Source organism: Sphaerodactylus townsendi, linkage group LG02, assembly GCF_021028975.2.
Source record: "Sphaerodactylus townsendi isolate TG3544 linkage group LG02, MPM_Stown_v2.3, whole genome shotgun sequence".
NCBI lineage: Eukaryota > Metazoa > Chordata > Lepidosauria > Squamata > Sphaerodactylidae > Sphaerodactylus > Sphaerodactylus townsendi.
Window position 1 is genome coordinate 10,258,619 of NC_059426.1, and position 12,104 is coordinate 10,270,722.

At 47.0% G+C, this 12,104-nt stretch overlaps 1 protein-coding gene across 1 annotated transcript in view; it reads right to left on the bottom strand.

Annotated features, from left to right (window-relative positions):
- The window catches only part of COL3A1 (collagen type III alpha 1 chain), a 109,460-nt gene that overhangs the window by 4,448 nt on the left and 92,908 nt on the right, over positions 1-12,104 (bottom strand). The window contains exons 40-46 of the mRNA XM_048483708.1: positions 11,553-11,606; positions 11,277-11,384; positions 8,391-8,444; positions 8,187-8,294; positions 5,938-5,991; positions 4,517-4,624; positions 499-778 (exon numbers count right to left, since the gene is read on the bottom strand). Coding sequence (XP_048339665.1) covers positions 499-778; positions 4,517-4,624; positions 5,938-5,991; positions 8,187-8,294; positions 8,391-8,444; positions 11,277-11,384; positions 11,553-11,606 — 766 coding nt within the window. The remainder of the gene's footprint in view (positions 1-498; positions 779-4,516; positions 4,625-5,937; positions 5,992-8,186; positions 8,295-8,390; positions 8,445-11,276; positions 11,385-11,552; positions 11,607-12,104) is intronic.

A 12,104-nucleotide genomic window follows, 5' to 3' on the forward strand; every position in this document is an offset into this window, starting at 1 on the left:
ACTCATTATAGCAGTTGCATAGTGGTTTAGAGCAAGTGTACTCTAATCTGGAGGAACCGGGTTTGATTCCCTGCTCTACCACTTGAGCTGTGGAGGCTTGTCTGGGGAATGCAGATTAGCCTGTACACTCCAACACACGCCAGCTAAGTGACCTTGGGCTAGTCACAGTTCTTCTGAGCTCTCTCAGCCCCACCTACCTCACAGGGTGTTTGTTGTGACGGGGGAAGGGCAAGGAGATTGTAAGCCCCTTTGAGTCTCCTTTAGGAGAGAAAGGGGGATATAAATCCAACTCTTCTCCTTCTTATACTACACATTCCCAATTTTCTTCACTCCCCCTCTTTATCAGTTAGTTATGAATGCCAGAAAGAGAGGATAAACCCATGTGGAGTAATGGTAGATCCGTGGCACTTGTAACATGGTAGATCCGTGGCACTTGTAACATCTACAGTTACTTTCTGAGAGCATCTTCTCCCTCTACCACAACACAACAGAACATACCACTGTTCAGTTCAGGATGGCAGAACTTCAGGTCTCTGCAGTTACGGGCTGGATTCTTCCGTGAGCCATCGGGGCTAATGATGTTTTCAACCTGATTGTTGATCGACTTCAGCGAGGATAAAACATCGTTCATGGTGGCTTTGTCATCAGATGCCTCATCTCTGTAGAAGGTCTGTCCTTTCTCCCATGTTTGTCCATCACCACCCCCGCCACCACAACATGGTCCAGGAGCTCCGGGGAGACCGGGGGGACCAGGTGCTCCAGAATGACCAGGGGGGCCCTATAAAAGAAATAAAAAAAACACTCCAGATAAATCAATGTTCCACCCACATGTGTCCAACACATGAACATCTGAAGCTGCTTTATACTGAAGAAGACCACTGGTCCATCAAGGTCAGTCAGTATGGTCTACTGGGATGAGAAGCAGCAGCATCTCAGAAATAGGTATTTTCAAACACTTCCTGACTGGTCCTTTAGTTGTAGATGCTGCGTACTGAACCTCGGCCCTGCTGCATGTCAAGCAGATGCTTTATTATTGAGCTACTCTACCAGCGTCTTTATTTGACTATCTGGCTTCAGAACATAGTTCTTGAGGGCTTCAGAACATACTTCTTGAGGGCTTCAGAACATAGTTCTTGAGGGCTTCAGAACATAGTTCTTGAGGGCTTCAGAACATAGTTCTTGAGGGCTTCAGAACATAGTTCTTGAGGGCTTGGAGCATCCCATGAGTCTCTCACTTCATTCTGGTTGCGCAAACAGAAAGGGCTTCAGGTTGAGTCTTTACCTCATTGGTGTTGCGCATAGGCAGCACTGCAATGTGTTCACTGCCATCTACTGGAAAAAGAGCGACCAGGAATCACGATGTCCACAGTTGCTGTCCGAGGGTGGATCTCTTTTTGTGCGAGTCCCTTTACCAATAATACACACTACTCAATTGCTGGGGTAATAAATTGGCCATAGCCATTTTATTGAGCAGAAGTGTGAGGCTAAGCATGGGTCTGGGTCTGGTCATATGGGTGATGTGCGACAGCTCAGCAGGGCAGATACCTCGTCCTGAGCTTCGTTCCATTGAGGGGCTCTGCCGGGCAGACGCTCCTGGCCAGAGATGTTCCCCTTCGGCCCGGTTCAACAGGGGCGGCCGCCTCTTGCCACTGTTGCCGTTCCCAAGGGGAAGGCGTAGCTCCCTAGCTCCCTTCCCCTTCCAGAGCCATACCCATGCGCCAAACCCCCAATCATCAGGGCTATGACAAAATAAGCATGCATTAACATAAAATTTTTTAGGGAGAGGTGGGTGGGCAAATCGTAAGCCGATGAGCACATGGCCCGGGACAAAGGAGGGGAAGCCGCTTTAAAGTCTCGCTCGCCCCTCCTTTCCTCCGGTGACGCTAGCCCTTCTCTAGCATGGCTCCTTCTCCCTTCCGCCCCTCCTTTAATGGGGGGGGGCGTCACTGGCCTCGCTCTTCCCCATCCCCTGCAGCAATCACGCCTCGTGGTGATTCACAAGCGTCTTTTGCTGCCCGGGATGGGCATGAAGAGGTCTTTGGCATCCGCCCTAGTAAGGGCAGATGAGGACCTCTCGGCCGTGCCCCATAAGGACAAGGTGCGTCACTAGGGGGGAGGCTGGCCGGAGCTTACATAAAGCCAGGCCGGCCTTTGTGCTCTGACCATGTGCCCTGGCTGGCAATCAACTTGCCTACCTACCTCTCCCCCTTTATTCATACTTTGGTGTTGTGTTAATGAATGCTTCTTTGACATAGCCATTCGGTGGTTTGGCACATAGGAATTGATCTGAGGGGGCTGGGGGGAAGGAAACTAGGGAGCTACCTACCCCTCACTGTGGTATGAATGCTATGACAAGAGGCTGACCGCCCAGCTGAGCATCGCAGTGAAGCTCCAGCAAGAGGCCAACCACCTGCTGGAGCTCTGCGTCAGCGGCAAGGGCCTCCATCAGCCAGGAGGGCAGCAGGAAGAGTAACTTGCCCTGAAGGCATCCCTGAGGAGGGGTTGCCCAGTATTACGAAGCAGATCAGAATCAGGTGGAGGAAGTTTTAGACTCCTGGGTGCACCAGGGCCGGCTACAGTATTTGATCGCATGGACGCATTTCCCGGCTGGAGACAACGAGTGGGTCGACTCCGAACATGTTCAGGCCCCTCGCTTGGTGAAGGCATTCCACCGGGCCTACCCCGATTGCCCAGGTGGGGAGGGTCTTAAGGGGGGCAGAATGTCAGGTCCATGCCTGTCAGTGCTTAGATGTCTTGCTGTGTGGGAATTGCAAATGTTTCCTGTAAATGCTTTCCTGTTTCCCTCTCCCCTCCCTGGCAATTCCCTGGCGCCAGCCCTCCTGCGGGAAGGTGCGAACGTTCCCAGGTTTCTTGAAGCTGTGTAGTGCAAATGTTATACACTTTGTGAAACACATTTGGTGGGAATCAAATGGGGGGGGGATTGAAAGATATAATCTCTGGATCTAAGCGGGAGAGCTTAGATTCAGCTTTCTCTGTTACTCTACGCATTGTAGAAATAAACTGCTTTAGGACTTTCCTACAGTCTCTGTTATTTCCATGTTTGAGAGCCTGACAAATCCCATGCTTCACCTCACGATTCTTACTGCTCAATAAAATGATTGGCTCTGGCCAAGTAATTTTCCCCAGCCATGAGCGTTGTGTGTTTATTGTGTTAAAGGGCTCAGAGAAGGGTGGTCCCATTCTCGGGCGGCAATAGTAGACACACTAACAATTTGACCTTTGTTACAAAAAAGGACAAAATCAGAAACCTTCACTACCAACTAAACTCTTAAATAATCAGGAAGGAGCCATGTTTGTTGGCAGTAGAAGAGCGACTGCCAGTAGCACCTTAGAAATCCACAAGTGTTTTTTTTTAGGGATATGGGCAGAGGTGGGATCCAGCAGGTTCTCACCAGTTCCTGAGAGTGGGTTACTAATTATTTGTGTGTGCCGAGAGGGGGTTACTAATTGGGTCTGCTTTTCCATTAGAAATTCCATTAGGTCCAAAAATCATCAAGTTCCATTGTTTCCTATGTGGCTGGTTAGGGAAGGTAGAAAACGGGATAATACTCCCTGTTGGGCTGTTTTAAAAACATGTTTTAGAAATATGGTCAAGTTCCTTGTTTAAGGAAAGTATCCTTCTTTTGATTTCTAGAAACAAAATTAAGTATTTGAAAGTATTAAGTATTTGACAGGCAGTCAATTAGAGGAGAAGTAGTTGTTTCTGTTGGCAGTAGACGATAGGACTTGCTATAATAAGTTTAAATTATGGACAGAAAGATACCAGCTGGAAATTAGGAACTTTTTTTTACAGTAAGAGTTTTTTACAGTAACAGAGAAATTATTAATGCCCCGCCCCCGGAATGCCTGGCCACGCCCCCGTCGTGCCCCGCTTAGCCCCATTGGCGCTACTCCATTGTTTGAATCCCACCACCATGGGAACCTGTTACTAAAATTTTTGGATCCCACCACTGGATATGGGCTTTCAAGCATCAAAGCTTCCTTCATCAGATACAAGCCTGAGGGATCTGCATTCCTACTCTCATCTGGCAAAGGGAGCTTTGATTCTCAAAAGCTTATACGCCCATTTTTTTGTTTGTCTTGAAGGTGCTCATTTTCAGAAAAAGAGGGGATATTTTTCAGGTTAGAGACCACCGACAGACAGTTATCCATAGAGTTAAGGCTCTCTTGCGGCCGTATTTGGAGAAGCGGTTCTATGAGGATGAAGGTCCCAGACTACTGGTTTATTCACTCATTCAGTAAAGACAGACGGATCATTTGCACTTTGCATCCTTTACTCTGTGGCCAGATGGGGGCTTATCGTTGCCACGCTTCTCCGACTCACCCTGTGCTTCAGACCTGCTTGATCGTCTACTTCATCTCACTGGTCTGAATTTATCATCTTTTGCTCATTGTGTCTTGCTCAAGTGCAGAATATGCCAACTGGCATTCAGGACTATGTTTCTCCAGGGCAGAACCTGAGAGTGGAATATTTTCAATATTCTAGCTCCCTTACCGCCGTTCCAGCTTCACCTCGGGTTCCACGGGGACCAGGGGGACCAATGGGGCCAGGGTAGCCGCTTGTACCATCCTTTCCGGGAGGGCCATTAGGTCCAGGGGGTCCCTAACAGCACAAGAAATGAGATGTTACCTGTATTGTTCATAGATTGTGAAACACTGCTGTAAACTTGCCAGTTAAACAGTTTTGTTTGTGTCTTTGTCCGGAACATTATAACACCCTCTTTTCACTCAGCTCAGGGCCCTCAAAACAGTAAACAACCAAAACCATTAAAACAAGTTTTTTTTAAAAAAAACATAACATAAAAACAACTAAAATATTTACACCATTTTAAAACACCTATGCAAAAGAGAGGGGCAGTGAGGAAATGCCAGCCAAAACAGACATAATGGCAGATACATTCCAAATTCTTTCAGAAACTAATGGGGCTCCCTAGATGTGTGCCTTATGCTGCGTTGTGCATTGAGATGGGCAAAACAACTCTAGAAACCTTGGCATGGATAAGGGACATAAAATATTGGCTGCATATACATTTTCTAGTGGGATCCAATGGCTATATTCCCTCTCTGTTATCAGATCACTTTATTTCAGAATGGTATACTTTGATCTTTAGAAAGGTTGAAGCTATTGGTTTCCCCTTGGAATCACTCCTTATGCTCACAAAGGTGGAAGCCTTCAGACTAGTTAAGAATGGGCTCTTGGATCTTGATTTTCATAATTTGACTCTTGCTGCCAAGACAACCTGTTCTCCGACTACATTATTAATCCCATGCGAGCGTGGAATTATGGCAGCATATCTTCGTCTGCTGATTAATCCCACCCAGAGGAGAGCCTTGGCTTCTGCAAGATGTAATGTGCTGCCATCAGCTCTGCTGGAGGGAAGATTTAAGAATATGGAACGTTCTAAAAGAGTTTGTTCATGTGATCTGACTACGGTTGAAACACTTGACCATTCTTTGTTTCTATGCCCGAAATACAATAAGATGCACATGAAATACATGAATTCCATTTTCTTGCAATGTTCTCAGTGGCATGAGTGTTATAAGATACCCAATCTCCTGAACAGCTTTGATGTGCTCTTTTGTGAAACTGTTGCAAATTTTACACTGGAAATTAGTAATTTTAACTGTATTTCTTAACCTTGTTTTTTAACATGATGGCAGATAACGATGGGGGGGGGGGGGGGGATGAATCTCCCTCAGAAGGAATTCCATATTTTTCTTCCTTCTGCATTATAGGCACATTTCTGTACAGTTATAACAAATGTGGCTGTCTATTTTATTGCTGTGCTTCTAGGGAAGAAACTGGGCCTAATACTGAGTTCAAATCTAAATAAACAGGCATCAGAGTTAATTTCTCTTGCTCTCCTTAACTCCCTAACCGTAGTTTGACAATGCATGGTAGAAAAGGTTCCTTACTCTTGCTCCGGCAGGTCCTGGACTTCCATTGGAACCTGGGGGTCCCAATGCACCCTGTAAAGATGAGAAGAGCACGATTTAAGTCCAGCTAACAGTAGATTTCTTGCATAGGAACGGTACTCACGCAGGTGCATAATGGGTTGCCATAAGTTGGCTGCGAGGTGACGGCAATTTACATACACAGATGCTTCTTCGTGTCATAGGGTCTGTACAACGAAAGCTGAGTGCGCTTCAGCCCGAGTTAAGTTAATGAACTTAATTTTTGCACAGTTAACATATCACAGTAGATTTAAGGCTAACTACCTTTTCCTGAGTTGAAGCCACTGTGTATAAGTGCCATCAGAAAACCTAAATGGTGCTAGCCTTTGAGGACTTTACTACCAGGCATGACTTTTTGTTAGCAAAAAAAATGTTTCTGTCAAAGGTTTCAGAAATCTGGCAAAGCTGCCTTCTTTTTATAGTCCAAAAGTGAAATATTTTTGCCGCCAGAGGGAGAGAAAGATTGCCTCTAAGAAAACGCACTCACAAATAGTCACAGAAATAAAAACAGAACACTTTATTTATGGTATAACATTTGGCCATAGCCAACGATTTAATTGGCTTGACTGAATAGAAAGCGGAAGGCGCAGAACGGGGGGTCGGATCCGGTGCTGAGCAGCCTTGTGGGCTGTCCCTCCACACCCTCTTTCCTCAAACCCGCCTGTTTGAGGAAACAGATCTGGATAGCAGTGGTAGGCAGGAAGGAAGGGAATTTTCAAGTGGGCGCTGGGCCGCTGTATGAAGATTTCCCTGTTACCGTGGGGCGCAAGCCAGGACAGCCCACGCCTGGGCTAAATGGACCCTGGCTAGCTCCACCCCAAACCTCGTAAGGAGGCCCCCCAACTGGTTAGCAGGCAGCTAACCTGACGAAAAGGATCAGCCCCCCATGCGCAAACCGCAGACAACAGATAGCAAAAGAACACAAAACCTCGGCAGAGAAGGGAGGGTGGGTGGGACGATCGCCCGTCAGCCAGGAAAGAGGGCTGCCACGAGGCCGGCTCCAGCTTAAAAGGAGGGTGGGCGGCGTCAGCAGGCCACGTCATGCCTGCGCGCCCACCGCCCCACCGCCCCCATTGGCATGCTGCCTGGAGGTGCTGGTCAGCAGGGGAGGGGCTTGCCGACGCAACGAGGAGGCGGCCCCCTTCCCCCGATGGCAATGGCGGCCCCCGGTGAGTCGGTGCCGCTGCTTTATAAGTGAACTGTTGGACATTCTTCCTTTGTTATGGGGAGCCTTCTTCTGAGGCAAAAACCTTTCCGGTCAGAGAAAGGCTTCTTGCCTTGAAGGAAGATGCTGTTTGAGGGAACTAGAGGGCTATAGTCCTCTTGTCCTGCTAATATAACCCACACAGCCAAGATACCAGAAAGCCAATTCCATAACGCCTGTTACTTCCCCAATGAAACTGAGAAGAGATTCAGGACAGACACGAGCAAGTACTTTTTCACGCAGTACAAAGTTCACTTGTAGAACTCGCTGTTACATGATGTGGTGATGGCGGCCGCCATTTTGGAAGGCTTTAGTAGAGGAGTGGACAAATTCACACAGGACGGGGCTGTAAGTGCTATTAGACATGATGGATATTTACTCCCTCCAGTACCAGAGGCAGTATGTCTCTTTGTATCAGCTGCTGGGGTTCATGAGCAGGATGATACTGTTTCGGTCATCTTGCTTGTGGGCTTCCCAGAGGTAGCTGGTTGGCAGCTGTGAGAACAGACACTGGACTTGATGGGCCAATGGTCTGATCCAGCAGGGCTCTTCTTATGCTCTTAAGCACTGGCGTATGAGGCCTAAATGGCGCCTGAGGGCATGACCGCCCCCCTGCGCCCCCCCCATATCCCTGCCCCATGCACCTTACTTATGGGAGCTAGCAGGGAGGCTGGGGGAGGGTGGGTCTTGGAGGGGCACCAGACCTGGGGAAGGTAGAAGCCGGTCTGCAAAGAGGCTGGTGGGTGGGGTTTGGCAATGGGTGGCCCAGGTGGGCACCACAGTCACCCGCCGCTGAGCCACGCCCCCTGACCTTCTCAGGGGCGGGGCTTGGTAGCATGTGCCCGGGCCCATTAGTGGTACTCTACTTCTCTTAAGTATGATCATTTTAGTACAAATCTCACAGAATCATTTCCGGCACACCTTGCAATCTGGCAAAGCTATTTAATATGAAAAATCCTGCACTAAAAAAAAAGTTATGCCAACCAACAAAGTCCTAAAAACTTACAATTGAACCAGGAGGCCCTGGATTACCAGGGAATCCTCGATGACCCTTGATTCCGTTGAGGCCACGTTCTCCAGCTTCACCTTTATCACCTCGTGCTCCAGCGGGGCCCTTTCAGAACAATGACATGATGGATTAAAAATGCACGACATGTTCATGAGGACTAGCAACATAGGGAGGGTTATAAACTTAGAAGTGGAGACTTACAGGAGCACCACGAATACCAGCAGGGCCGGAGGGGCCAACTGGACCAGCAGGACCCTGCGGGAAAATAAGGACTTCATTTATTTATTGTATTGCTTCCTTATTTACGTTATGTCACAGGTATTCAAAATGGATCACACATAGTCAAAACAATCAACAAAATCAGTGTTAAAAGAGTCTATGTGGTGGAACGATTAAGAGTGTCAGACTAGTACAGTTGGTGGCGAACCTATGGCACAGGTGCCAGAGGTGGCACTCAGAGCCCTCTCTGTGGGCATGCGAAAACAGAGTCCCCCCCCCCCCACATCTAGGCTGGCCTGGGCCACTGGGCTCGATTATTAGCATTAAACCTAAGACCTAGTTTTGGGGAAACAGTGTAGGTAACCCTGTTAAGCGCTGTTAAACCCCACTGGTTTTCATGCGAAGAAGTAAAGTGTGATCCTTTACCTGGGAGTAAGCTCAGTTGCTGGCAATGGGGCTTGCTTCAGAGTAAACCCTCCTAGGGTTGTGATTCACCCGTTGGAAGAGATGCACGGTTGCTTCAAAGCAAAGCCACCGACTACCACCAAGCTTACTCCCGAGTAACACACGCCTCAGAGCCAACATTTTTTTCTAAACGAAAACCTGAGTATTCAGGTTAAATTGCCATATTGGCACTTTGCGATAAATAAGTGGGTTTTGGGTTGCAATTTGGGCACTCGGTCTCGAAAAGGTTCGCCGTCACTGGGCTAGTATCTGGGAGTTCTGGGTTCGAATCTCCACTCATGCCATGGAAGCTCGCTGGGTGACCCAGAGCCAGTCACACTCCCTCAGCCTAACCAACCTCACAGGGTTGTTGTGAGGAGAGGAGAATGATGCCTGGATGAGCTACCTCCAGAAAAACACTCGCCCAAAACGGGGAAGTACAACAAACTGATTTATAGCATGAATGACAAGTCTAAACGCATTGATAGTATTATAAATACATTCTTATACATGAATAGAATAGCACTGGAATCGAGTTCATTCATAAATCCCACAGATAGGAGACCATTCATGAGCAGAGGCAATGTTTCGAAAGTCAGTTTGTGATGGTGTCGATAAATCACGTAGGCATGTGGGAGCCAGTCGCTTACCAACCGCCAGAAGAAGATCGTAAATTAGATGTGTTGGAGAAGACAAGCCCTTTCCAAGACGCTGGAAGAATGTTGGATTCAATAGCAAAGAACGCTGAATAAACTTTGCAATCACTTTTGCATCACCTTTGCAGAACGCTGGCGCGCTGTAGAGCGTTTTCGAAAGAATAATCTTCCTCAGTGTATATATTCTTTTGCGTTCATACTGTTATGATTAGTCATCAAAGTGGCTCTACTTGGCCAGTTTTCATTGGAACACCATGTGAATGATTCTGTATGAAAATGATTAATGCGTTTAGACTTGTCATTCATGCTATAAATCAGTTTGTTGTACTTCCTTGTTTTGGGCGAGTGTTTTTCTGGAGGTAGCTCATCCGGTTTCCGTGTTTTCCTTTTCTCCCCCTCGCCTTTCGTTTTCCACACCTCTGAAGATGCCAGCCACAGATGCAGGCGAAACGTTAGGAACAAGATCCACCCGACCACGGCCACACAGCCCGGAAAACCCACCAGAACCAAGCAGAATTAGTTTGTGATAAAGAATCCTTCATAATTTGATAAATTAGGTGAGGGGGCTAAGAAATAGCAAATGCAGTTCAATGTAGCAAAATGTAAAGTGATGCACATAGGGGCAAAAAATCCAAACTTCACATACACGCTACAGGGGTCAGTGCTATCAGTCACAGACCAGGAAAGGGATTTGGGCGTCTTAGTTGATAGTTCCATGGGAATGTCAACTCAATGCATGGCAGCTGTGAAAAAGGCAAACTCTATACTGGGGATCATTAGGAAAGGAATTGAGAATAAAACTGCAAAGATTGTCATGCCCTTATATAAAGCCGTGGTGCGACCACACTTGGAGTACTGTGTTCAGTTCTGGTCGCCACATCTCAAAAAGGATATCGAAGAGATAGAAAAGGTGCAGAGAAGGGCAAAGAGGATGATTGAAGGATTGGAGCACCTTTCTTATGAGGAGAGGCTGCAGCATTTGGGACTCTTTGGTTTGGAGAAGAGACGTCTGAGGGGGGATATAATTGAAGTCTACAAAATTATGCATGGGGTAGAAAATGTTGACAGAGAGAAATTTTTCTCTTTCTCACAATACTAGAACCAGGGGGCATTCATTGAAAATGCTGGGGGGAAGAATTAGGACTAATAAAAGGAAACACTTCTTCACGCAACGTGTGATTGGTGTTTGGAATATGCTGCCACAGGAGGTGGTGATGGCCACTAACCTGGATAGCTTTAAAAAGGGCTTGGACAGATTTATGGACGAGAAGTCAATCTATGGCTACCAATCTTGATCCTCCTTGATCTCAGATTGCAAATGCCTTAGCAGACCAGGTGATCGGGAGCAACAGCCGCAGAAGGCCATTGCGTTCACCTCCTGCACGTGAGCTCCCAAAGGCACCTGGTGGGCCACTGCGAGTCGCAGAGTGCTGGACTAGATGGACTCTGGTCTGATCCAGCAGGCTAGTTCTTATGTTCTTATATAAAGTGTTTTTTATCCTGCAGAACATTTTTGGTGAGCAGAGAGTTGGTTGGGATGAAAAAGTACTTGACCTACTGCGAAGCATCTACTGCTAGATGGACTCTGGTCTGATCCAGCAGGCTAGTTCTTATGTTCTTATGTTCTTATATGTGGAACTACCGCTGAGCAAACAAAGAACCTCTCTCTGTTGGCAGAAAATGCTGGAGTGTTACCACCTGCAAGGGAGCAAAAAAGCGATTTCTTGGTAATGCTCTGTGTAAGGTTCAAGATTGTTTTTACACTTACTGGACTTCCTCTGTCACCTGATTTTCCAGGTGTACCAGCATGCCCTGGGGGACCAGCATGTCCAGGAAGCCCTGGGGGACCAGGAGAGCCATTTTCACCTCGATCACCCTGAGAAGACAACAATTGGAACAAAGGTGAGGGACACATTTATTTACCAAACGACATGCCGGTCAATTTCTGGAAAATTCCAGTACTGCTTATAGCGGAGCGGCTGCAACCAAAATTCCTGGAGGTCTGTTGAGCCCACATTCCTGCGTTAATGAGGTAGCTTCTCACCTTTGGTCCCGAGGATCCATCACGACCCGGCACGCCATCTTGTCCGGGATTGCCCTTGCAAAAACAGATTCGTGTGTGTTTAAGCACAAGATGAAGACAACACAGCAAAAACAAAATATATAAAACGTAAATACTGGGCATGACTACAACTTGAGCGCAGTCTCCGTGTTGGTGGTAGACCTTACCATCAAGTCACAGCTGACAAATGGTGACCTCTTACTGCTTTTTAGGCAAGAGACATTCAGAGGTGGTTTGCCAGTCTCTCCATCATGACCCTGATATTCTTTGGAGGTCTCCCATCCAGACGCTAACCAGGGCTGACTCTGCCTAGCTTTTGAGATCTGGTGAGATCAGGCTACCCTCCTTTACCAAGAGTTTTAAATCCCTTGGAGTTATCTTTTTAGAATGATTTGTCAGTGATGTTTCCACCATATCTCCATGATTGTCTAAACATTAAGAGCTATTTCACAAGCGCATTGTCATTTCTAGATGGCGGCATTATTATTATTATTATTATTATTATTATTATTATTATTATTATTATTATTATTA